The sequence below is a fragment of the Mangifera indica genome, chromosome 12 (genome assembly GCF_011075055.1).
Source record: "Mangifera indica cultivar Alphonso chromosome 12, CATAS_Mindica_2.1, whole genome shotgun sequence".
NCBI classification, from domain to species: domain Eukaryota; kingdom Viridiplantae; phylum Streptophyta; class Magnoliopsida; order Sapindales; family Anacardiaceae; genus Mangifera; species Mangifera indica.
The window spans coordinates 317853-345429 of NC_058148.1; the positions used below are offsets into that span (position 1 = coordinate 317853).

At 33.3% G+C, this 27577-nt stretch overlaps 2 protein-coding genes, 1 non-coding gene and 1 pseudogene across 3 annotated transcripts; 2 read left to right on the plus strand and 2 right to left on the minus strand.

Annotated features, from left to right (window-relative positions):
• The window catches only part of LOC123193084, a 28800-nt pseudogene extending 12811 nt beyond the window's left edge, over positions 1–15989 (plus strand).
• Positions 6074–6180, minus strand: LOC123193775. The gene has a single exon (XR_006497137.1). It is a non-coding gene; the product is annotated as a small nucleolar RNA R71 (small nucleolar RNA).
• A 979-nt stretch (positions 15990–16968) lies between the features above and the next one.
• Positions 16969–17523, plus strand: LOC123193086 (22.7 kDa class IV heat shock protein-like). The gene has a single exon (XM_044605870.1). The coding sequence runs from the start codon at positions 16969–16971 to the stop codon at positions 17521–17523; it is 555 nt and encodes a 184-aa protein (XP_044461805.1).
• Positions 17524–19344: 1821 nt separating this feature from the next.
• Positions 19345–23234, minus strand: LOC123193626 (cyclic nucleotide-gated ion channel 1-like). Its single transcript, XM_044606684.1, has 7 exons — positions 22823–23234; positions 22149–22337; positions 21783–22069; positions 21012–21123; positions 20693–20929; positions 19867–20062; positions 19345–19764 (listed from the first exon to the last, which is right to left on the minus strand). The coding sequence occupies exons 1-7, from the start codon at positions 23216–23218 to the stop codon at positions 19547–19549; spliced, it is 1635 nt and encodes a 544-aa protein (XP_044462619.1). The 5' UTR covers positions 23219–23234; the 3' UTR covers positions 19345–19546.
• Positions 23235–27577: the final 4343 nt, after the last annotated feature.

Consider the following 27577-nt stretch of genomic DNA (forward strand, 5'->3'; position numbering starts at 1 on the left):
TCATCATCATCCTCTTCCTCCTCATTACCTTCTACTTTATACTCTACATCCATGTCGTCATCATTATCATCATCAACACCATAATTCCCACCGAACTCTTGAAAACTCTGTGGATGTGCCCATTCATCTGTCTGATGATTTTTCCTTTCTTCCTTATGAACATCTTTGCCTTGTTGATTGTCCGTTCCGTCAATTTGACTCTCGATAACAAAAAGTCAGACATATTTGATGGTGCTCAAGTTGATTGATCCCTTAGTGGATTAATATATTTTTCGTATACCTTATGTAAATATTCAGTAGAGTAGTATGTACTGACCTAGCTTACACAATATGATAGGTTATTATACCTTACTATAACTGTAGCGTGTGCACACGGAATCTAGGAATGTTGAAATTTTTAACAATCACACGTTCAATATAGAAGATTCACAATGAACACTTGTTGTCGTGAATCATGAATTTCGTATTGTTGCATGTTGATTGGTTTAACAACCATGTTGGCATATTTGAACACATATCCAGCAAACTTGTGCTCAACCCATGATGTTAACGGGTGAGATCTCTCGCCTGTGAAAAACAACTAAAATAAATGCGATGAAAAAACAGAAACATCAGAATGAATTTTAGTCATACGAACCAGCCATGTTTCGCCTATTGAAAAACCAATATTGCATTGTGCTTCGAAGAAACTCTACCAATATGGTGATAGGCAAAGTGCGAGTAGTCCGTGTTAAAGCATTAAAGGACTCAACAATATTGATCGTCATAATATTATATTGTCATCCTCCAAAATGGGCACATGCCCATCTTTCATACCCAATGTCGGTCAAATAGGTTGTTGCTGCAGCGAGATTTACTCAAGCAATTCTACTCATAGCAACTTGAAACTTCGTGAGACGATATGTCTTAGCAGCTTTCCAAAATAGTCCTTCAATATGTTTAGTTTTTTTGAACTGCGAACGCATGTTACCCTTTATATGGTAATTACAAAACCCATGACAAACATGAGGCATTACGTTCGCCATCGACGTAATTATTGAATGATGACGATCGAAAATAACGGTCAAATCCGGCAAATCACCAAAACACATGCTAAAGTATGTCAAAAAGGGCGTCTATGTATCTATTCCCTCTTTGCGTCGAATACCGAATGCGAGTGGGTAAATCTGATTATTATTGTCATTTGTAATAGCAATGAAAAGAGACCTAAAATACTTTTCTTTTAAGTATAAAACATCAATGCATATCACCGAGCAAAAGAATTGTTGGAACCCTCTTATAGAACAACTCATACACAAAAAAAAACTTGAACCTATTTTTCGGATCAAAATCAATACGTGTCATAGTTCCTGTGTTCTTAAGCTCTGAATTATGACAATACTTGTATAATATACCAAAATACTCTTCTGGAGATCCTCATAGTACATTTATTGCATATGTTTTGGAACGTCATACTTGCGTGTAGGAATGTCAATTCGGTATATATCTATCAGGTCTAAAATAATTTCCTTTGGTTGATAAATACGATCAACCACAAATATTGACTTAAGTATATTACCTAACAATTCTACACTAGTTTGTCTGTGATGTGATAATATTTGATCTCGCGGACAAGTGTGGGTCTCCTCCATACGTCGTAAGACCCAATAATCTCTATCTTGCGCTCTCATCGCTCATGCCCACCATTTATATTGTGGGTGTACGCACTTAAGCTCATACCGTATGTTATCGGAGTGACCAACCTTCCATTGAATTCTTGTCTTTAAGGTATATGTTCGAAATAATACTCTCAATTCTGCCTTGGAGTTATAAAAACTCATTACTTGTAAATGGTTACCCTTTTGTGTTGCTCGATTAATGATACATGCATTCTCAACATCAACAGCAGGCTCAAGAACCCATTAAAATTGATTTGGATTATGGATGTGATTTAGATATGCTCCAATATTCATAAAGTCATGATCTCTTGTGCTATATTCAGCCCCATCGTAACAAACATGACTTTGACTTCTGCCAACGTCTTGGCTCGAAACACCTTATATGTCGTCATCAAACCCCGAGAATTCTTCGTTTTCATCATCATCATCATCATCATCCTCCTCCTCCTCATTACCTTCTACTTCATAATCCACATCTATGTTGTCGTCATTATCATCATCAACATCATAATTCCCACCAAACTCTTGAAAACTTTGTGGATGTGCCCACTCATCTGTTGGATGATTTTCCCTTTCTTCCTCATGAACATCTTTGCCTTGTTGATTGTCCTTTCCGTCAATTTGACTCTCGATAACAAAAAATTTTGTGTATCCTTGTGAACTTCTTGCTACAACAATCAAAAACTTCACATCATCATCGTCTACAATCTCCATTTGACCCATATCACCTAGTGTAAATACGTGCATATTTGACTAACTTCGATCGAGTCTTAGACGATAGCCGATTCTTGCAATGAATCCTTCAAAATCAACATTTGTGTCAATACAAATCCCTATCTCATTTTCACTAACATATCTTGCAACATTATCATCACCTTCAACCCATTGGCGTCCATAGCGAATCTTAAATGCAGTTTTTTCCATCCTAACTAAAAATAAACCTAAAAAACATAAAAACTCTAAATTATACTACTTTACTATTTTTTCAAATTAAGCCTCAAATACAATACCAATGCAATCAAGTTTCATACATACCTATTTACAACACATTAAACTATCATATCATCAGGTGATGTACAAAAATTTATCAAGGCAAAACAATAAAAAACATGAAAAAAACGACAGTGACAATTTCGTAATTTTTTATGTAACTCTCTGTCAAGACAAAGAAAATAATACACACACAAACTATCATATCATTATTATATGTTTTGTTTAAACATTGATGACAATGTTTAGTTTAAGTGTTGGGGAGGGTTTATTTGTGTTTTATTTTTCTGCTATGTACTGTTCTGTCCTTCAGCTCTATTTTTTTTTCCTGCTTTATTTTGTTTACCTGTTCTGTTCTTCTCTGCTCTATTCTTCTTTGTTCAGTTTTTGTTCTTCTTTGTGTTTTTTGCTTTGTTATGTCTGTGTTGCTATTCGTTGCTGGTGAAAGTTTGGTTTTTGTTTTTGTTTTTCATTGATAGGGCAACTGGTGTATTCTTCCTTGTTTTTAGTCAGCCAAACAGTTCCATTAATTTCATTTGAATGAATTAATTTGTATGCATCCCTTGGGATTTAGCTAATTAAGTAGGAGAGCAATGTACATTAATTTGTTAGATTAACTAGGGGTATGCACTTAAACAAAATTTGATAATTGAGTGCTAGAGTTTTGTTTGAAATTGAGGTGAATTGATTTAACCCGTGAGTTTTGAGCCAAAAAAGATTGAAACATACATATCAATATTTTTCTTTGAGTGATATTCTCCCATGTGAATATATCTCTAGAATTTGCTTTGAACCGTTTTGAGACCACATTGATATGTGCATGCATGAAAATGATAAAGGTATTCTTGTTTAAAACTTTAGCTTAAAAAGCCAACTTATTTTAATTTCCCTAGTTAGCCCCTTGAGCCTTACAAAACTCTTGATTCTTTATGCTAAAACCATATTACAAACTCAACCCTTCCAGTAAAAAAAAAAAAATCCTCACCTAACCATGAAAATTAGCAGGGCATTTAAACTGAAATTTGTTGCTTGGTGAATTTGTTATCTTGATAAATTTAAGTGTGGAGGAAAATTGGGGATTTAAATGCATTAGAATGAGATGATGAAAAGAAGTTGGCATGAAAATTGTTATTGTTATTGTCTTATGTTGTTATCTTTGCTACCCAATTCTCTTAGTTATTAAAAAAAAAAAAGAAAAAAAAAAAAAGAGAAAGGTCATAGCAAATAGCAAAAAAATGTGGTGAAATTGGTGGTTTTAGCTTTACATTTTTGTTCCCTTTATGTGTTTAAATGTTTTGTTAATGCTCATGGTTTTAGCCTTTTGTATCCATTAATCCTCACCTTTACCCAAAGCCCCATTACAACCTAAAATAAAGTCCTTTTGATTTATGCATGTATATAATTTAAGTGGTAGAGATTTGGTGTATAACCAAGCTTATGGTAGAATGTTTGCATTGGAATAAGTTGAGCAAAACACCGAACCATTAAACACATGAGTGATGTGAGTGATAACCGTGAGGAGATTCACCAAAACTTTATACATGCTTTAGAATGTGATTGTCTTGATTTGTCTTTATGCATATTTCCTTGTGAAGTTTGATGATGATGTGTGTTGTTGCTTAAGTCTTGGTTGGTTTGAATCCTAAGGTATGCACACTTTTTGATATCATGAGAAAAGAGATTGATGGAACCTTTTTTGTGTTTGTTTTGTTTTTGTTTTTTTGTTTTACTCGATGACGAGCAAAAGATAATTGTGGGGGAATTTGATAATGCCATTAATTGTTATTATTTTGATCTCTAATTCCCTTATGTTGCGTGGAAATTTAATTAAATCTAATGGAATTACTTATTTTTTTGCATTTAGGAAGTTTTGAGCATTTTTGGAGTAAGTTGGGCCAAAAAGATGAAAAATTGAAGCAAACCTATTAATCTGCAAATTCCGTGATGCTGACTAGGCGTGGGCACGTGAAACAACGAAAGCAGAATTCAAAAATTAAATCTGGACGTCCAGATCAGCTGCAAAGGTCCACAAAATATCAAGATTTGCTTCCTAGAAAAGGGATAATTACTAGTTGGAAAAGAGGATTAATTGAGATAGATAAGGAAAGATATTTTTGAAGGAAGGATATATATTAAAATATATAATGATTGTGAGATTTATTTTTAATCTTTAATGCATCTTTTTAAATATTCGAGTATTGATTATCTTTCTGAATTATTTTTCATGAGTGTGTTGGTTGATTTCTAGGTACGCAATTAGTTTATCAATTAATATAATCTACTGCTAGTTTAGGTGTTGAATCCGTAATTGTTCAACCCATCTAATCGAAGTGGCAACTAGGGTTATCGTTTGCTGCATCAAAACCTATAAATCCTAGGAAAATAATCAACTGGATTAAATGCAACGTTTTACGTTTGTGTTGTCTTGTTTCGTTGGTCTTTCTAATTAGTAATGCTATTGTTTAATTAAATTCGAGATCGTATCAGAATTATTAATCAGTAATGGTTAATTGGAATACATGTTTTTGATTAACTAATCGTAAGGAATGACAAGTAAATTTAATACCACAATGAATATTTGAATAATTAATTTGATATTTTTGGTTTCGATGATCAATCGTAATTTCAATGGTGGATGTGACCATAGACCAAGGTTTGTTTAATTGATTATTTACTTTCAAATTATTTTACTGAATTTTTATTTATAGTATTTAATTATAATTTGCATTCAATTCAAAACCCCCCTTATTTCTTTGTTTCGATTTATTTGTAACGATATACTAATCAAAGCTATTTGAGGGAACGATCCCTACTTTTCTTTACTACATTTTTGTTGCAGAAATTTAGAATTTTAATTTGGGTGTCAACGACAGCACGTACCAAATTTTGGCGTCGTTGCCGGAGAGCTTTTAATTTGTATGTTCTTTACACGATCTTCGAAACAAGCTAGTTTACAATTTGATCCAGAAATCTAAAAGACTGCAAAAGGGCTGAGAAAAAAAGCAAAAAGGAGACTGAACGCACATAGATCTACTTGCGAAACAGAGGAAAACATGACTGAAAATAGGACTTTAAGAGAGCTTGCTGCTCCAAGTTTGAATCAACAATCACACTGCACTACTTTTCCTAATTTAGATGTTAATACTACATTTGAATTAAAATCTGGACTAATTCATCTTTTGCCTATTTTTTGTGGCTTCGTAGGTGAAGATCCTCATAAACATTTAAAAGAATTTCATGTGGTGTGCACAAGTATGAAACCGAATGGAGTAATCGAAGAACAAATCAAGATGAGGGCTTTTCCGTTTTCTTTGAAAGATGATGCACAAGATTTTTTGTATTATCTACCCGTTGGAAGTATCACCACTTGGCATGAGATGAAAAGACTATTTATGGAGAAATTTTTTCCAGCATCAAGAGTTGTCAGCATAAGGAAAGAAATCTGTGTTATTAGGGAGCAGAATGGAGAGTTTTTATATGAATACTGGGAGCGCTTTAAAAAACTCTGTGCAAGCTGTCCACATCACCAAATTAGTGACCAATTGCTTATTCAATATTTCTACGAAGGGCTTTTATCAAATGAGAGAAATATGATTAATGCAGCGAGTGGTGGAGCATTGGCTGACAAAACACCTGAAGCAGCCCAAAATTTAATTGCAAACATGGCGTCAAATTCATAACAATTTGGGAATAGATCAGACCATTCGTCTCGACGTGTCAATGAGGTCAATGTCTCTTCTCTTGAAAGACGACTTGATGATCTAACTACTCTTGTACGTCAAATGGTTGTAGAAAAAATGAAGGCAACGAAAGTTTATGGAATTTGTTCAGTGGGAGGGCATCTAACTGATATGTGCCCAACACTTCAAGAGGACTGCTCTGAACAAGCTAATGCAGTAGGTGGATTTTAGGACAACAGCAGCGAAATCACAATTATAATCCTTATTTGAATACTTACAACTTAGGTTAGAGAGATCACCCTAATCTTCGTTATGGGAATGCACATACAAATCAGCCTTCGAATAACTTTCAGCCATACCAGCAGCCTTACATTCCTAGACAACAGCAACCAACTCAAAATTCTAATTTAGATACATCTCTTGAAGATATTGTTAAAACTTTGACTACTAATACTGTGAAATTTCAATAAGAAACAAGAACCAGCATTCAGAATCTGAAAAATCAAATAAGTCAGATGGCTACTGCAATCAGTAGGCTGGAAGCACAAAATTCAAGCAAACTGTCGTCACAAATTGTGGTGAACCCAAAGGAGAATGCTAGTGTCATAGTGCTGAGAAGTGGAAAAGAGTTGGAGATGCCGATTAAAGCACCACCTACACTAACACAGTAAGCGAAAAACAAAGAAGAATTGGTAGCAGAAAATAATTCTACCGAAAAGGTAGCGACAGGTAAATATCCTTCTTTCAGCGAATACAAACTTGTTCCTCCTTTTCCTAAAGCTTGAAAACTGAAATACGAACGCAATGTGGATTTATATGAGATCTTTCGAAAGTGTGAAGTTAATATCCCACTGTTTGATGCAATCAAACAAGTGCCTCGTTATGCTAAATTTTGAAAGAGTTATGTACATTGAAAAGGAAACAAAGACTCAAAAGATGTGAAAAAATAAGGGTAGGAGAAAATGTTTCAGCCATAATTCAAAAAAGTCTTCCTGAAAAATGCAAAGATTCAGGTATGTTTTACATCCCTTGCACCATAGAAGGCACTAAAATTGAAAAGGTCATGTTAGATTTAGGAGCATCTATTAATGTTATGCCATATTCCATTTATTCTGCTCTTAATCTTGGACCTTTAGAAAAAACTGGTGTAGTTATTCAGTTGGCCGATAGATCGAATGCATATCCTAAGGGGTTGATTGAAGATGTTCTTGTTCAAGTTAATAATAAATTAATTTTTCTAGCTAATTTTTATGTTCTTGATATGGAAAACAATGACCAATCTACACATATTTTGCTAGAAAGACCCTTTCTGAAAACAACTAAAAATAAAATTGATGTTCATAAAGGCACACTGACCATGAAGTTTGATGGTGAAGCTATCAAATTTAATATTTATGATGTTATGAAATATCCTGATGTGGATTTTCCTGTGTATTTAGTTGATTTAATTGATTCTCTAGCATAGGAAATTTTTTATGATGAAGATGAGTTGGAAGCAACTAACCATGAAAATATTTTGAAAGAAAAAGATGAATTTAAATTAATTTCAGATATGCAGAATACAGTGGCAGAGATGAATGAGTTTGTGGAATTGAAAAATACAGGTAATGTATCTTATATTGAGTTGTCAGTGCCTAATGAAAAATTGGTACCTTCTGTTTTGCAGGCACCAGAGCTGGAGCTGAAACCTCTTCCAAATCACCTCAAATATGTGTACCTTGGAGATGGGGAGACCTTATTAGTGATCCTTTTCAGCAAGTTAAATGAGCAGCAATAAGAGAAACTAGTGCAGATTCTGAAGAGGCACAAAACATCCATAGGATGGACCATTATTGATATTAAAGGAATCAATCTCTCTACCTGCATGCATCGAATTCTTCTTGAATAGGGAGCTAAACCAATTTGACAGCCACAAAGGAGGCTGAATCTATCGATGATGGAAGTGGTAAAGAAGGAAATTTTGAAGTTGCTTCAAGCCAGAGTGATTTATCCAATTTTAAACAGCGAATGGGTCAGCCCTGTTCAAGTTGTACCAAAGAAGACCAGCATCACAGTGGTAAAAAATCAAAATAATGAATTGGTACCTACTCAAGTTCAGAATGGGTGGCGGGTTTGTATAGATTATAGGAAATTAAATTTGGTAACCTGTAAAGATCATTTTCCGTTGCCATTTATTGATCAAATGTTGGAAAGACTAGCTGGTCGGGCTTACTATTGTTTTCTTATGGCTTTTCAGGATATTTTCATATTGTAATTGCTCTAGAAGATCAAGAGAAGACGACTTTCACATGCCCATTTGGAACTTTTGCATATCAACGAATGTCATTTAGAGCTTGTAATGCGCCGGCTACTTTTCAAAGGTGTATTGTTTGTATATTTTCAGATTATGTTGAGCACATTATAGAAATTTTTATGGATGATTTTACTGTTCATGGGGACTCATTTGATAATTGTTTGCGCAATCTCGCACTTGTTTTACAAAGATGCATTGAAACTAACCTTGTTTTAAATTTTGAAAAATGTCATTTTATGGTTGAGCAAGGTATAGTTTTGGGACATGTAGTTTCAGCTAGGGGTATTGAGGTAAATAAGGCTAAAATTGACATTATTTAATCTTTACCTTACCCCGCTAGTGTGCGGGAAGTTCGTTCTTTCCTTGGCCATGCAGGTTTTTATCGACGCTTCATTAAAGATTTTTCACGTATTGTATTGCCATTGTGCAAGTTGCTGCAAAATGAGGTGGCATTTAAGTTTGATGAAAGCTGTAAAAATGCATTTGACAAGTTGAAGCAGCTGCTGACTTCTGCACCAATAATCCAGCCACTTGATTGGAGTCTCCTATTTGAAATAATGTGTGACGCAAGTGATTACGCTGTAGGAGCTATTTTGGGGCAGCGAGTTGGAAAGGTGCCACATGCCATATATTATGCCTCGATGACCTTAAATGATGCACAGAAAAATTATTCAACTATTGAAAAAGAACTCTTGGCTGTTGTTTTTGCATTAGAAAATTTTCGTTCTTATTTATTGGGTACTAAAGTGGTTATGTATTCTGATCATGCAGCCCTTAGGTATTTGATAACAAAGAAAGAGGCAAAACCAAGGCTTATAAGATGGATTCTGCTGCTGAGTGAATTTGATCTAAAGATCAAGGACAAAGCTAAACAAGAAAATCATGTTACTGACCATTTAAGCCGTCTGGTTCATGTAAAAACATAGTAGAATCTGCAGGAGCAATTTTCTGATGAGCAGTTATTTTCAGCAAGTTGTAGACTGCCCTGGTAAGCAAACATGGTGAATTATTTGGTTACTAACATACTACCAACTGATTTACCTAAGGCTCAAAGAGACAAACTGAAAAATGATGCAAAATATTATATATGGGATGATCCATATTTGTGGAAATATTGCGCTGATAAAGTTATAAGAAGGTGCGTACCTGAAACTGAAATTTCTTTTATTATTACCTTATGCCATTTGTATGCTTATGGAGGCCATTTTGGAACAAAAAAGGCAGCAAGAAAAATTTTGGATTGTGGATTTTTCGGACCAACTTTATTTCGAGACACATACTCTTTTTGCAAATCTTGTGAACGCTGTCAGAAAACAGGTAATATTTCACAGAAAAATGAAATGCCTCAGACTTCTATTTTAGTTTGTGAAATTTTTGATATTTGGGGTATTGATTTCATGAGACATTTTCCATCTTCGTTTGGTTACGTTTATATTTTATTGGCAATTGATTATGTCTCGAAGTGGGTAAAAGCGAAAGCTACCCGAACTGATGACTCTAAAGTTGTTTCAGGTTTCCTTAAATCTAACATATTCAGCAGGTTCGACATTCCGAAGGCTCTAATTAGTGATCAAGGGAAACATTTTTGTAACCGAACAGTGGAGGTGCTGCTAATTGGTATGTCGTCGTATAAGTTGGTATTCGGTAAGGCCTGCCATCTTCCAATTGAATTAGAGCATAAAACATATTGGGCTGCCAAGCAATGCAATATAAAGTTAGATGAGAGTGGTGAACATAGGAAATTACAGCTACAAGAATTAGAAGAAATTCGTAATGACGCTTACGAGAGTTCTAGAATTTATAAGGAGAAAACAAAAGCATTTCATGACAAAATGATTTCCAGAAAAGAATTTTCACTTGGCCAAAAAGTTCTCCTTTATCATTCAAGACTTCGATTATTTCCAAGTAAATTACATTCTCGTTGGATTGGGCCTTTTGTTGTTACTAACGTTTTTCCTCATGGTGCAGTAGAGATTCAGAGCTTAGCAACATCAAAATTATTTAAAGTTAACGGCCACAGACTGAAACCGTTTTACGAAATAGTGCAAGCTGAAAACGTCGAAGAAGTGGAGCTGAGAGATCCTATCTACATGGATAAATAGACGAAGGCATTACGTTGAGCCAACGACTGTAAACAAAGGCACTACTTGGGAGGCAACCCAAGCTTTAAATCTTATTTTGATTAATGCTTCAATTTTAATTTTCTAGACATTTGTTTTTTAATTTCGGTTTATGTGTTCCAATTTTAGTTTTAAATTTCAGTTTTAGGATTTTTGGATGTTTAATTAGTAATTGTTTTATGATTTTCAATTAGGTTCATTTTAATGTTACTGTTCAATCATCTCCTGCCAGGTTCCAGTAAGCCTTCCATAAATGTTCATGGGGGAGAAATCTGCATTTTGGTATTCTGGAATTGGGTCATGTGTTTCTGTCAAACTCCAACTCTGGTTTTGTTATTCTACTAAACATAAGGGGCCCATATGCTTAAATGCAAGTATAATAATGGGTTATATGAAATCTCATTTGCCAATACCGTCAAACTACACTTTCTCTCCCACTTAAGCCCTAGCAGCTCCCATACTTATTCTGTAATGACATGATTAGAACCAGCTCACAACATCAAAAAACAGTAAAATCCACCTATCGAAGGCCTACTACACCAGAGTTGTCATCGAAATCCGAAGAATCCTCCATCAATTGCAACTCTCCATAATTCGAACTAATGTTCCTTTTCCCCAAATCTAGAGAAGTCTTCTTTCCCTTTTCTTTTATATTTTAGTTTTCATTATTATATGTTTTGTTTAAACATTGAAGACAATGTTTGGTTTAAGTGTGGGGGAGGGTTTATTTGTGTTTTATTTTTTTGTTATGTACTATTATGTCCTTCAGTTCTTTTTTTTTTTTTCCTGCTCTGTTTTGTTTACCTGTTCTATTCTTCTCTGCATTATTCTTCTTTGTTCTGTTTTTGTTCTTCTTTGTGTTATGCTTCTTCTGGTTATGCCTCATTTTTTTGCTTTGTTATGTCTGTGTTGCTATTCGTTGCTGGTGAAAGTTTGGTTTTTGTTTTTGTTTTTCATTGATAGGGCAACTGGTGTATTCTTCCTTGTTTTTAGTCAGCCAAACAGTTCCATTAATTTCATTTGAATGAATTAATTTGTATGCATGCCTTGGGATTTAGCTGATTAAGTAGGAGAGCAATGTACATTAATTTGTTAGATTAACTAAGGGTATGTACTTAAACAAATTTTGATAATTAAGTGCTAGAGTTTTGTTTGAAGTTGAGGTGAATTGATTTAACGTGTGAGTTTTAAGCCGAAAAAGATTGAAACATACATATCAATCTATATTTTTCTTTGATGAGTGATATTTTCTCATGTGAATATATCTCTAAAACTTGCTTTGAACCGTTTCGAGACCACATTGATATGTGCATGCATGAAAATGATAAAGGCATTCTTTGTTTAAAACCTTTAGCTTAAAAAGCCAACCTATTTTAATTTCCCTAGTTAGCCTCTTGGGCCTTACAAAGCCCTTGATTCTTTGTGCTAAAACCATATTACAAACCGAAGCCTTCTAGTAAAAAAAAAAAAAATCCTCACCCAACCATGAAAATTAGCAGGGCATTTAAACTAAAATTTGTTGCTTGGTGAATTTGTTATCTTGAGAAATTTAAGAGTGGGGGAAAATGGGGGATTTAAATGCATTAGGATGAGATGATGAAAAGAAGTTGGCATGAAAATTGTTATTGTTATTGCCATATGTTGTTATCTTTGCTATCCAATTCTCTTAGTTATTCAAAAAAAAAAACAAAAAAAAAAAAGAAAAAGACAGAAAAAAAAAAAAGAGAAAAGAGAAAGGCAATAGCAAGTAGCAAAAAAATGTGGTGAAATTGGTGGTTTTAGCTTTACATTTTTGTTCCCTTTATGTGTTTAAATGTTTTGTTAATGCTCATGGTTTTAGTCTTTTATATCCATTAATCCTCACCTTTACCCAAAGCCCCATTACAACCTAAAATAAAGTCCTTTTGATTTATGTATATATATAATCTAAGTGGTAGAGATTTGGTGCATAAGCAAGCTTATGGTAGAATGTTTGCATTGGAAGAAGTTGAGAGAAACACCGAACCATTAAACACATGAGTGATATGAGTGATAACCGTGAGGAGATTTACCAAAACTTTATACATGCTTTAGAATGTGATTGTCTTGATTTGTCTTTGTGCATATTTCTTTGTGAAGTTTGATGATGATGTGTGTTGTTGCTTGAGTCTCGGTTGGTTTGAATCCTAAAGTATGCATACTTTTTGGTATCATGAGAAAAGAGATTGATGGAACCTTTTTTGTGTTTGTTTTGTTTTTGTTTTTTTGTTTTACTCGAGGACGAGCAAAAGATAAGTGTGGGGGAATTTGATAACACCATTAAATGTTATTATTTTGATCTCTAATTCCCTTATGTTGCGTGGAAATTTAATTCAATCTAATGGAATTATTTATCTTTTTGCATTTAGGAAGTTTTGAGCATTTTTGGAGTAAGTTGGGCCAAAAAGATGAAAAATTGAAGCAGGCCTGTTAATCTGCAAATTTTGTGATGCTAACTAGGCGTGGGCACGTGAAACGACGAAAGCAGAATTCGAAAATTAAATCTGGACGTCCAGATCAGCTGCAAAGGTCTACAAAATATCAAGATTTGCTTCCTAGAAAATGGATAATTACTAGCTAGAAAAGACGATTAATTGAGATAGATAAGGAATGATATTTTTGAAGGAAGGATATACATTAAAATATATATTTTTTCCTTTCTTTTTGGGAAGATATGTATTACTTTTACTTGGTTGGATTAGGAGATTATGATTGACTTTTATTTTTCAGATTTTTAGTAGGGAGATAATATATATACTTTTATTTTTATTTGAGAATACAAGATCATTGTAATTGGAGGATTAGAGAGTAAAATATGGTTTACAGTGACTGAATATTTTCTCTTGGTTGAAGGGATCTGAAACCATGGAACTATAATGATTGTGAGATTTATTTTTAATCTTTAATGCATCTTTTTAAATATTCGAGTATTGATTATCTTTCTGAATTATTTTTCATGATTGTGTTGGTTGATTTCTAGGTACGCAATTAGTTTATCAATTAATATAATCTACTACTAGTTTAGGTGTTGAATCCGTAATTGTTCAACCCATCTAATCGAAGTGGCAACTAGGGTTATCGTTTGCTGTATCAAAACCTATAAATCCTAGGAAAATAATCAACTGGATTAAATGCAACATTGTACGTTTGTGTTGTCTTGCTTCGTTGGTCTTTCTAATTAGTAATGCTATTGTTTAATTAAATTCGAGATCATATCAGAATTATTAATCAGTAATGGTTAATTGAAATACATGTTTTTGATTAACTAATCGTAAGGAATGACAAGTAAATTTAATACCACAATGAATATTTGAATAATTAATTTGATATTTTTGGTTTCGATGATCAATCGTAATTCCAATGGTGGATGTGACCGTAGACCAAGGTTTGTTTAATTGATTATTTACTTTCAAATTATTTTACTGAATTTTTATTTATAGTATTTAATTATAATTTGCATTCAATTCAAAACCCTCCTTATTTCTTTGTTTTGATTTATTTGTGACGACATACTAATCAAAGCTCTTTGAGGGAACGATCCCTACTTTTCTTTACTACATTTTTGTTGCAAGAATTTAAGATTTTAATTTGGGTGTCAACGACAGCACGTACCAATGTTGATTCTTCTACCAGATGTTATATATGATTAAGCATATATTTGAAGTAGTCTACAAATCATGAAGCAAGCTCATAAATTTTATTTTTGCTACGTACTGTCAGAGGGAGCGCGAAGAGACCAAATCTGCTGAGATGATTGGATTTGCTAGTTCAGCCATCTCAGTGCTTAACAGTGCTGAATTGTCAATCAATGAGACACAGAAGTATTCTCTGATTCATTTGGATGCAGACCAAAGATTCTTGCCCATACCATCACCAGTTAAAGCCACTATTTTTAAAAGTTTTGCGAGACAAAACATATCTGAGTTGGAACTTGATGTCACTTCCAGCATCAAACAATTGATCAAGAGTAATTATGAGTTCCCAGCCGATAGCCATTCAGAATTTATATATGCAGATTGCTCTCAAGCTCTGTTTAATAAGCTAGTCTTATACTGCACCCTAGAGGTGGAACATTGTGCTTCCCTGCTGCGTCAAATGGGAACTATGTTTCTACAGCCACATTTTTTATAGTAAATTGTTAATATCCCTACTGAAACTGAAGTGGGCTTTAAGTTGACAGCAAGGGCACTTACTAAAGTACTTGGGACAGTAGAAAAAGCTTCGGCTGTACCGTTGCGGTCCAACAATTAGCCCTACTGGCATGATTTACAGCAACAGAGAAATGGAGAATATTTTAACTATTTGTGCAAATTTTGGTGCGGGAGTTGTGATTGATACATCATTCTCAGTGTTAGAATTTATTCAATGTTGAGGGTCGGGGTGGCGGGGACTTGAAAAGCTGTTTGTCAAAGTTGAATTCTTTCGGCAACCCATCTTTTGGGTCCTGGTTGGTGGATTATCTCTGAAGATGCTCATTGGAGCATTAAAAGTCGGATTTTTGGTTCTAAGCCAGCCTTGGTTGATGCCTTTAATAGCTTTCCAGGATTATGCAGACTGCATTCCACAGCCAAATATTTTAGAGATAATGACAATTGGAGGAATTGAACTAACACTTATTTCTATAAAGCAGATCCAACTTTGTTTTTTTAATTAAAAATACTCAATTTTAGATTTTCCTATTAAAGGGATTGAGTTTACAGATTTTTCTGTTAAAGATACTGAACAAACATAGTTAAGATTGATATTTTGTTTTGTTTAGAAAAAAATATGATTAGTTTGATCCATTTAATAAGAAATAATGAGTGTTTGGCTCATTAATAGAAAAATTTTTTAAATTAGTTTATTCAATGAGAAAATTCAAAAAAAATATTAAAAAAAATGTGATGTAATAGTCGGATGTTGTTATCCCAATATTCTATAAAGAAGTTGTTGGGTCAAATAGAACCACAATCAAGAGACCTGTTGGACGCTCTAACAGAAGGAGTAAGTAATTTGGAGAGCCTGATGAAAGGGGTATTTTTCTTCTTCCCCCGCTATAGGATTACGTGAGGATTTACAAATAATGCATTTGTTTATACGGTAGACAGTGGAGAAGTGTGGGTAGGATGTCGTACAATCTTGTGCTGGTATTTCAAAGGTAGCAAAGCATCAACAGCAGTTCATGGACTGGAATCGCTGGCTGCACAATTGCATTGGACTGCTTAGCAAAATTCGTAAGGTAACTAACTAAAATGGCTTTATCATTACTTATCACCTCAACTAATTATTGTCTTTCTGCTTGAATACTGTGAATAAATCAAGTATAGAATGTGTTCAACAAAGGTCAAGTCTAACTCTTTCCAAAAGTCTGCCACCATTGAAATATTTCTTTACATATATTATTTTTAATATTTATTTAAATAATTCATCGCTCTAAACACTAGTTGGATTGGACCATCCTCCTTATCAGGTCAACATCAAGTTTGACTTTGAAAACATTGGCTTTTTGTGTTGGCTATTGAACGTTGAGGATTTTCAATTTTTCTTTTCATTCAATGAGCAACTTATCATCTTTCTCTATTTGGGTTGAGTCAAATTCAACCCGTTCTATTAAAAAAAAAAATTCAATTTTTGACTCAAACTTAAATCATTTGATTCGAATTTGAATTTAAATTCAAATAACTCAAATTGAATCTCTATAATAATACCATATCACTTAGTATATTTTTGTAAAACATTTTTAGTAAACTAAAGTTAAATTCAATCTAAACTAAACATAAATAAGACTTAGGATAAGATCAATTCGAATTTAAAAGAGTTAAGTACAACATTAACAAGTTTCAAATGTTATACTAATGTTTTAAAAATAGGGGATAAGACTGAACTGGATTTTGGCCCATATATTTTAATGGAGGCCCAACGCTGAGCCTTATTGTCAAAAGCACACATCGCATGTCCTTCAAGCCATAAAAATGTCTTCTCCAGAGCATTCCAAAAAAAAAAAAAAATCGATTGCAATTCATGCAACAAATCTGTCAACCCTCCCAGAACTTTCTGGAGCTTTTCTTCCTTCGCAAACTTTTCTCAAGCGCAATCCAGACTACTATCCCCCATCAAACCTATATATACTCACTTCATCTCCCTTCATTCCCATCATCAAAAACTATCAAACAAATCTCTTCAACAATCACTCCACAACCTCAAAAAACACGTTTCCATTATTCTCCAAAATGGCCTATCCAACAATCCTCCTGGTGCTGGGAATCATCTTCATGGCCACACAAGCCAATGCACTTGTCCCATTCACAAGGCCAACTCTCTTCGACATGATGCTCCCTACAGAAGACCCCTTCAGGATCCTGGAACAAACCCCACTTACCATCCCAAAAGGCACGGAGACTCTGGCATTGGCCAGAGCCGACTGGAAAGAGATGGCAGCAGCCCACGTGATCACTCTCGACACTCCGGGGATGAAGAAGGACGATGTAAAGATCGAACTGGAGGATAACAGGGTGCTAATAGTGAGCGGGGAGAGGAAGAGTGAAAAGGAAGTTGAGGGGGAGAAATGGCACCGAGCTGAGAGGACTAGTGGGAAGTTCTGGAGGCAGTTTAGGCTGCCGGTGAATGAGGATCTGGAGCATGTTAAAGCTCATCTTGAAGATGGGGTGTTGAGGATCACTGTGCCGAAGCTTGCTGAAGAGAAGAAGAGGCAGCCCAAGGTTATTAATATTGCTGAACACGGTTCTGGGGGAGATATTCAGGCCGCTACCAAGGCTGCAATATAGAGAGTTACAAAGTTTGCTCTTTTTCTTTTTATTAACAAAATTGTGGGATCGCCAATTTATTGCGTATCGAAAATTTTTCTTATCCTGTATTGTATATGGTAGATATATATATGATAAGATACATCATTTTAAATATAATAATAATAAACAAATAATAAAAATTTTAATAATGACCAATTTTCTTAAAATTTTAAAAAATTTGCAAATATACTCTTATTACTGACATCTTTACTTCTCTTAAACAAAAATTAATTTGCATTCTTAACTTATTATATATATTATTATTATTATTGTATAATTAAATATTATTTTATTATTATTTAAAATTATTTAATTATATGATGATATATTTATATATGTATATATTTATATATAAAATATATATATATAGAATTTTATTATATATAATATATATTTTATTATATTAATACTTGATATATTTTAAGGTATATATATTTTTTATTTGTATTGTAATCTGTAATATATACTATACAATATAGGATGATAGGAAACATAATTTTTAACTTTAACTCTGGTTTTTGTTCATTGGGTTGTTTTCTTCTAAGCCCAAGTCTAATGAGGATAGTAACAAAATGTTTATGTTTTATTTGAAATTTATGGAAACTTTCATTGAAAATTTCTTGGCTTAAATTTAATTCAAATAAAATATTGGATAACTTCAATTTGGTTAAAAGGAGTTTAAGTTTGGCCGGTCCTCAAGTTTATAATTCAAAGCTTGGTTTAAATTAATAATTAAAATTTATAATTTAGAACGATATTATTTTACTTAATAATAATTAAAACGATGTCGTTTTAAAAACTGTTTAACATAACTTTTATGTTATAAGCAAAGTTTAAATTAATGAGTTATTTGTCCGGTTTGTGAGTTAGACGGAGTTTAACATTTTTCAATTTAAGTTTGACTTAATTTAAAAAATAAGTTGACTCTTTTGATTTAAGTTTAATGCAAATTTGATTTAAATAAATTTAAATCAAACTAAATTGATTTTCACACTCATGCAAGTCCAATTTGGTTGGAACCTAAGGTGTAAATTAGATGAGCTAAGGTGAGTAGTGCTTAGTTGTAGCTCATCTTGATGACTTTCGAGGAATGCTCAAGTTTACCAAGTTGATGACTTTAAATAAATTTGAGTTAAATTAAACTGATTTTCAAGCCCAAACAAGCCCAATTTGGTTGGACCAGTTCGATTTAATGGCTTTAAAAGAAGAGCAATACTATGTGTATCCACTTTGGGTACACAAATATATACATACTCATATGTGTCATCATATGATTGATTATTGTTTTATTCTTAATTCAAAATCATCCGATCATATAATGACACATATAAATGTGTATATATTTATGTACCTAAAATAGGTACACATAATTTTATTGTTAAAAGAATGCTTGAGTTTACCAAGTTATAAAGTTCTTAGCTTGAGCTTGAAACATAAACAATTGATTCAATCTCAGTTTGAAAATCATATTTATACCTCTTAATTTTGAATAAAATTTAAAGTTTTAAACATTATAATTTATATATTTATTAATTAATTTTTTGTATCTAAAGTTAAGAAAGTAAAATTTTAGAAAATTGTAAAATCTAAAATTTTTAAGATTTTTTTGAATATTTTATTCAAACCGAGTCAATCAACTACAAACTCGAACTTAGTTTAAAAATAATCTAAATTTTGTTTTTTTGGCAAGTAAAGAAAACAAAATAATCTAAATTGAGCCCTTTTTTTTTTTTTAACCAAAAACATCACCGGTAGGATTACAACTGTCTCATTTTCCCATATTATGTTTATTGTTCACAGTTTGTCCAAGAGCAATACTATATAAACTACAACAGCTACAAAAACAAATACAAATTTTGATATATTATTATGCAATTTAAGCGGATAGGGGAAAAACCATACAATATTGAATTTAAATACCAAAGTTTCTAATAAACGCAGATTGAATTGGAATATGTCTGTTCGTAATCAATACCTGAAAAATCTCTGACCTTTTACTGCATTACCGTTGGGGTGTTTCTCTGTTGCTTCCGGCGTCCGCTCCCTGGGCAGCGATTGGGGTGTGGCCACGCTCTATCAATAACCTTTTCAAGTCATATGCCATAAGAACAAAGGCATCAACGTCCGTAACAGCTTGAATATTTCTTTCTGAGGCTGAGAGGGTTGATGTATACGGATTCGTCCAAAGCCGATCCACAAGTTCTTCCCCGTAAAACAATACTATAAAATCGTACATACAAATTTTAATCTCTTTTGTTCTTGGTAATTTAATTGTAATAAGGACACTCAAAGATAGTTTCATTGTTAAGTTGGGTGTGGTACCTTTGGCAGAGTCATTTGTGGAATCGTCCTTTGGGCTGGAGGAGTAGGTCCAGAGTTTGCCTTGCACCACAAAGATCATCCGGTCAACTGGGTCATTTTCTCGGATAATGTGAGTGTGCTCAACATAGAAAGTTGGCTTTAGACAAGCACAAAGATTCTTCAATGATTCTTCATCCCATCTTCCAAACTCTTCCACCTTGGCATATATACATATATATGTATACAAGAATTAGAATGTGATCAATGCATCTAGGTTAAAGCTACAACTAGCTACTATAGTTTAAACTTAAAACATATGTAATACTGCCAAGACACACATAGGCATTTTACACTTCAGTAGTTGATGGTTTCACGGTTTTTTTTCCTGGTTGATAAAAAGTTTATGTTGATTTAAAACTCTCCATCTTCTATTTGATGTGAGACATCAACACAGCCCCTTGACTACGAACCTTTTATTGTCTACATGCATTCAGTGGCTTTACAATCTTGTCCCTAAATGCATCTCACAAGAGACACAATCGAATTATATTTGACTTAATCTCAACTAAAGATTATTATTTAATCTCACGATTTTGTCCTTAAAAGACGCCTTATGAGAGAGATAATGAATTTATATTGACCGAAAATTCTCAACTTTAATTCAATGTGAGGTTTCTAACATCAACACAACCCCTTGACTGCATCCCCACATATAGCTAGAAGCCACAAGATATTATCCGTTTTAAGCTTATTTGGCCTCACAATTTTGCTTTTAAAATCACCTCCCAAAAGAGAGAGACAATAGGTAAAATTTAGTTAAAATGCCATGAATTCCTGAAGGACTTACTTCTCTGAGAATTTCCAAGGAGAGCTCCCGAGTAATTTCCTTTCTGAGATTCTGTGGAAGATTACAGAATATGCTTTCAATATTATCACCTCTAGTTTCTCCCCCTGGATTTCGCTTGTACGTCAACACCTGATTTCGGAGGCTCTTGGGAAGTCTGTTGAAGGGCGTTGAGAGCTTCGTCTCTTTCAATTTCTTTCCTCTCCTCTTCAATCTCAGAAAGTCCGAATGCAGATATATCTGACAGATGAGGAAATGGTAGAAATTTTAGCAGATGAAATTATATTCGGAATTAAGAAGAAATCGAATCAAATATGCCAACCTGCATTTGCCCCATCGAGAAGAAAAACAACGCCATTGCAATGAAGATTGTGAAAATTACAAACATGTTTCCTGATACATGGGTACCTGCTTCAAGCTTCTGACCAAAACCACTGCAAAAATAAGTTAAGCGCAATAACGTTACATGTATCTTTTTTTAGATGAAACAATTGTTTGATATGAAAGAAAGTAGGAGTGGATCTGACTTTAAGTTTGAGTCAAAACAAGTTGTCAAGAAGTTGTTAACATATTAATCTTTTTAGTGACTTTTCTTCTTATTTGGTTTCTTCATTGATGACCAGCAAACTTATTGCCAACTTAAACAAGGCGAACAATTTAGACTCAAACTGACTCTTGTTTGGATTGGACTTGGCTTAAATCCACTCTTAGTTCAAAGTTCATAGTTCACAAGATAATAGGCATATTGGCTCTTTTGAGCTCAAACTAACATAGGTTAAAATTGAAATCAAAGTAACCTTTGTTCAAACTTTATTTGACTCGAATCTATTTCTAAATCAAAGTTCAGACTTTACAAAATATCAAGTATACTAACCTGCTTCAACTCAAACTCATTGATCAGATTTGAGTTAAGCTCAAACCGATTTTATTCAAGTTTAGTTCATCTCGAATCCACTCTTAATTTTAAAGTGCATAGTCTACAAGACAGCAAGTATAGTGGCTCGCGCAACCTTGAGCCAACCGTTCAAATTCTGTTAGACTAGAATTCATGTATAGTTCCAAGTCCATACAAGTATGGTATTACTGAACAAACCTGACATTTTGCAGAGCCCATCGAAAACAGTATAAAATCCTCGTTACTGCGGGACCTCTCTTCTCCAGAACTCCAGACTGATGGGCATCACGGAATACTCCAAAATCATACATGGTCGTATTTCTTGAGCAAAACCCAGTAACAAATTCGTATACTTCTGAACTTTCTTTACAACTATATAAAATATTTGCACCATCACGGCATCCGCCATTTTTGTTTCCGCAAGCTTTCTGCCAGCATTTGTCCTCTGTGAACAAGGCTAGGAGATACCAGTAAGCTCCAAGGCCCTGAAACATCACGAGATCCACAATGGGTCAAAATGATGTGCAAGATATGAAGACAAAGTACAGTAATTGATGAACTTACTTGAGCCATAAGTAGGTATGAAAAAACGAACTTAATAGCCCACCCAGAAAAGGTTGATGATGGGGAAATGGCATTTGCAGACAACGTAAACAGTCGAAGTAATTTGGGTAGAAAGAATATTAATGCTTTGACTTCACCACCAGAAAGAAGTGTGCTGAGATTTTCGGTGTGAAAGAGAATAATCATCACCTGAACACAGTAGCAGAGTAGAAATTCAAGTCAGGGGGCAAATATTATTTTTAAAAAAAACCGCTATTGAACATGCTAGCACTGTTATAATAATCGGATTCAGCCTTGACTCAGTCAAAGGCTCTGTTTGAGTTTTTCTAGTTGGATCAGTTAGATCGACAAAAACAATATTATTTAAATATATATTTGAAAAAAAAAATTGCAAATATGATGCAGCCAGCATGACGCCATGTTGTTGTCAGCTTATCCTTAAATTGCAATAAAATTGATGGCAATAAAATTGATGGTTTTGCTGTGAGCTGAAGCAATTCAGCTGGACAGTAGGGCCTCCCTACTAGCCGCACCAGACAGTAGAACTTGTATACATGGGCTTAAGTGGTCGTCAATTCCAACAATTATAAATTTTTATAATGATATAATAAATACTGAAATTTTCATGGTGATTGATAATATTAACTGTAAAAGGGATCGCATTGGTTACTTACCAGCGAGAGAGGAAACAGGCTGAAAGCTTTGATTGATAGCCAACATACGTTTAGCATGCCTACCTCATTTCTTTGTAAATCATTAGGCATTTCATAGATTTTATAAAGCACTATATTGAGCATTTCAAGGACTGCAAGCAGAACGTAAAGTGTTATCCCAATACTTTTGTCCATTCGAACGCACTTGATTTCATCTCCAACGATGGCAAAAGTGTAGGCCAATAATGGATACAGCAACAGTCCGATTCCCCAGAATATAAGAAGAAGCCATTTATGGTTGAATATACAAGGGTTTGGATCTTTCTGGCCATTTCCGCAGTTTGAGTGAGTTTGATTCTCATGGACGTCTCCAGGAAGTTTCCCACCTGTTACTACTGCTTCTGTATTCCCAGGCATGTCAACACACTGATCTGATTCTGACCTGATGAAAAAAATGATATCAGCCTAAACAATATTAACGGTTATGGAAGTCAAACCGGTCTAACTAAAATTGCAACTGTTGGGAGTGCATCAACAGTGAAACAAGTCTGACCAAAATTGTAACTGTTGGAACCTACACCAAGTTCCTCTGGTAACAAATATATGCACCACATATTACTAGATTATAATTCTATTTGAATAAATAATATTCTAATATTTATTTCAACAAAAACTAATCAAATTGTCAATAGAACGAGTCAAAACTTAGGCCACTCCCTTGATTAGATGAATAGCCTTTTGGGATAAGAAAGCAATGTTGACTAGTCAATACTGAGCAAAAAGAATAGTAGGTAATATTTATATAATCAAGTTAGCAAAAAGAACGATAACTTACATGGTTCACAATAAACAGACGCTAAGTAGAGGAAGAAAACTTTTGATGAGGCAAGCTTATTGCTGATGAGTGGGTTCAGAGATTTATAGTCGAGAGAAGAAGATTTGTAGGTGGTGTTGAAAGGGAAGCATGTGTCCAATTATAGGTTTGTTGATGTTCGTTATGAAAGTAAAGTATTCAAGGTGTTGAATGTGATTATAATAATAATTAATTCCTACCAACAGGGAATATGAAATTGACAATGTTTAATGTGAACAAACGCTTTGACTTTTTTGCTTACGATGATAATATAATCAAATTATTTGCCTCGAATTTAATTTAATTTAATTATATTTACGTAAAATTTAAGTTTAAATTTATCAAATTAAAAAGGTTATTTTTTAAACTCAAGATGATAACTGATAATTCATGTGTAATTTTAAAAACATAATTAAACTTTATAATATATATATATATATATATATATTTATTTATTAATTACCGCCTCATATTTATTGTAAAAAGGTAATATTTTGAAAATATAAATGCAAAATTTTAAACATTTTGAGATTTATTGAAATTATATTTACGTTACATTCTATGTTGTTTAACATTTTCCTTGTTTAACGAACGGTCATTTTGCAATTACATACCATGTGCCAATAACTACAAACATAGAGGACACGTGGAAGGATCACAGAGCATAAGATAACAACAGCCAGGTTAGAAAGGATGAGGTGATTATCCCACGTGGCAGCATCACGCAACCTCTGTCCCCACAGCTGTCTGTTCTCCTCTCCTCTCCTCTCCTCTACCTTCCACAAACTGACACAAAGTGACCACATTCAACATCCTCCTATGTTGACATGGACATGGCTCGCAGAGATGCAAACTTTTTTAGAATAGATGAACAATACCGAAACTAAGAGGACAAACTCTAGTTTTGATTTATATCTTTATTATAAAAAAATATAATTAAATAATTAAAAATAAAATAATATTTAATTATATAATAATATATTATTATTTATATATAAAATTATATTAATAATTTTATTGTTTAAGAGATACATATAGCTAAACAAATAAAATAAAATAGGTCGAAAAACTTATTTCTACCCAAGGTTTGGTCTAAAATCAATTTTCACTTGTTAAATTTTAAAAATTTAAACACCAACATTTTTATTAAAATTTTTAATTATTTTTTTCTTGAAAAACTGATATTTTAATTATTTTCCTTTGGGTGGGGAGCTGAAGGGTGCCATGCTTCTCTGGAAGGATCAAACTGAGCAGAATTTGAGTTTGAGTTTGAGTTTGTGTTAACTGCTTTGCTGCATCAGGTTAAATCTGTAGTGTTGCACACATTAAACCGGGCCAGATTCTCTGTGGCTGTAGATTCCTTCCTCAAGACAGGTTAGGACGAGTACAATAAATAATATACCATTGTTATTAAAATTCATTTCCAATCCAACTTTGATGTTTATTATGCGAAATGAAGCTCTCCTTAAATTAGAGTCTACCTTTCATTATGTAGCAACTTAACGGTGCCCAATGTCCAACTGCAGGGCAAGTTCCTTCGCTACGAGAGAGGAATTTGAAGGATAGACCTGTTGTTCTTGGTAATTGCAAGAGATTGTAGACTAATAGATAATTATTCATTCAATTGTCCACTGCTACGGGTTTAATGTATCTGTGTTCAATCTACAGTGCGTTTTTACTGTTTGGCAGGATCAAGATTTAAAGATGCATTCCAAGACCCAGGTGCATGTCTTACCATAGAGCCTCTATTTCAGGTAAGACACTTTTTGGGAGGAAAATAAAAATCAAGCATGGGAATCTTTTCTCTGGTTCTCTTGTAGGTAATGAATCTTTTCTTTTGATTGATCACAGAAAGAGAAATACGTAGTGACATATAATCCTTCAAAAGGTAAAAGTATTTGCTTTGCTCAAGGATCAGGCGAAATCAGATGGCATTCTAATAGCGGCATTCATGTAAGTTTTTTGTGTCAAATATGTTTGTTCTTCTTAAGAGTGGGGTATAATTTGCAATTTTACTTGTATTTCAGGCTCACGTCCTTTTGCATATCATACAATCTGCAAATAATTCTCAATCTTTATCCTGGAAGGAGCAGGAACATGGTTGCTCAAAATTAATGCCAACAATTGCCTACCTTGAGGCTCGTACTGCAGAATCATGTGAGACAGTCTCAACTGCAAATGGGCTTTTCAAGAGCAAAGCTGCCGAACAGGTTCATATCGTATCATTAAACTTTGTCCATGGTGGAATTTTGTGTCACTCTGAAGTTTTTAAAATACCCAGATGTTACAGACAAAAAAAAAAAGTTTTCCAGGCCAAAATTTTCCTTTCAACATTTCATGCAAACATTCACAACATGCGGTGAGCTGAATTAGAAGTGAATTTGAATGTCATATGATATATGCTTAGGGGTGGATCTAAGATAAGCTGAAATTGAGTTAGGTAGCCCTAGCTTGAGTTTGAGTTAAGTCAATTCAAATTGTGCGAGTCACTAATTGATTTATCGTTTCTTTTCAGCTTCTTTGATGACCTTTCTTTTTTAATTTTTTTTTATAACGATTCTTCTTCTTTTTCACCACCGATGACCTTTTTTTTTTCTTCTTCGATGAATTTGGCTCAAATCATTGACTGTTTGGGCTTAAGTATAATCCACTCTTGCATATGTTTTGCTCGAATATTAGGGCATTTAATTTTAAGATTTAAAATTATCTTGATAATTTATTTTTTATTACCTTGTTTGGTTTATCAGTAATAAAAGATTATAGTAATCTTCTATTACCAATATTGAAGTGACAATTAATATAGGTAATAATCTGATTATCATATTCACCTTAGGAATTAAAAGATTACTAAGATAATATTGATTTTATTATAATTATATTATTATTTATTAATTTGTTGAGGCAAAAATAAATTTATTTTTAATTAATATAACAAACAATATAAAAAATATTTAAAAATAATTATATTCAAGGGTATTTAAATAAAATAATTTATTTGTATTTTTTATTATCTTCAACCAAACATAATAATTATATAGGAAATTATATTAAATGCCTTAAATTAAAGGGGTTTAAGCGAAATTGTCCAAAACAATTAGGGTCGAGCAAATATGTCTCTTTTTGTGAAATGACCAAATTGCCCCTATATGTAAACCAAAAATTTTTCATTTAGCCCACGTTATTTTCCCACGGTTTCACTGTGCAAATTCAAAGAATTTTGCCTTTCCTACGGTCATCCCATGGGCGAAAAGATTTTTGTCGATTTTCATGTTTTTCGATAATCAAAAATAGCAAAGAAAGTTAGTACATTTTCCCTACTCTTGTTTGAATCAACTTATTGTTCGTATTACTGAGATTTGAAGGAGATTTTGAGGCTTGAAACTTTAGGGTTTTGATTTTGAACAATGCATAAAATGTTTTGATTCTTGATTGTTTTCGTTGAATTTCTTGAGGGGTTTTGTGTTATACGTCTTGTAAATTTAATTTGTGTTGAAATTGGAGGTAGAAACTGTTGACTCAAGGAGTCATTATGTTTTTATTTTGATGATAACAAACTAATATGTCCCTAAGCATATTAACTAATGATTTTACTTGATTGTGAGTTTAGATTGCAAAAATTTATCTAATGCACTTGAAGGAGTTTCAAGATGAAAATGAAGGTAAGACTCAATTGAAGAATTCTTGAAGATTTAAAGTAAAACTCAAGTTTAGGTAGATATATTTGTAATTTGGAGCATTTGTTTTGATTAGAATATTTATTTGCATGTGATAGCTCACTTGAAAACTTATTTTCATATCTTTCACATTTTGGGTTAAAATGTTGTTTTTCAAACTTATTGGGTTAAGCCAATTTTTTCACTAAAGTTTATTAGTTCATTTAAAATGATGAAGTTTTGTAAACAACATTTTCATATCTTAAAGTT

Coding starts and splice junctions, on each gene's coding strand:
- LOC123193086 (XM_044605870.1), top strand. CDS start 16,969: ATGGCCTATCCAACAATCCTCCTGGTGCTGGGAATCATCTTCATGGCC.
- LOC123193626 (XM_044606684.1), bottom strand. CDS start 23,218: ATGCCTGGGAATACAGAAGCAGTAGTAACAGGTGGGAAACTTCCTGGA. Junction 22,070..22,148: donor CATACCTACTTATGGCTCAA/GTAAGTTCATCA, acceptor GTGATGTTTCAG/GGCCTTGGAGCTTACTGGTA. Junction 20,063..20,692: donor CCTTGGAAATTCTCAGAGAA/GTAAGTCCTTCA, acceptor ATATATGCCAAG/GTGGAAGAGTTTGGAAGATG.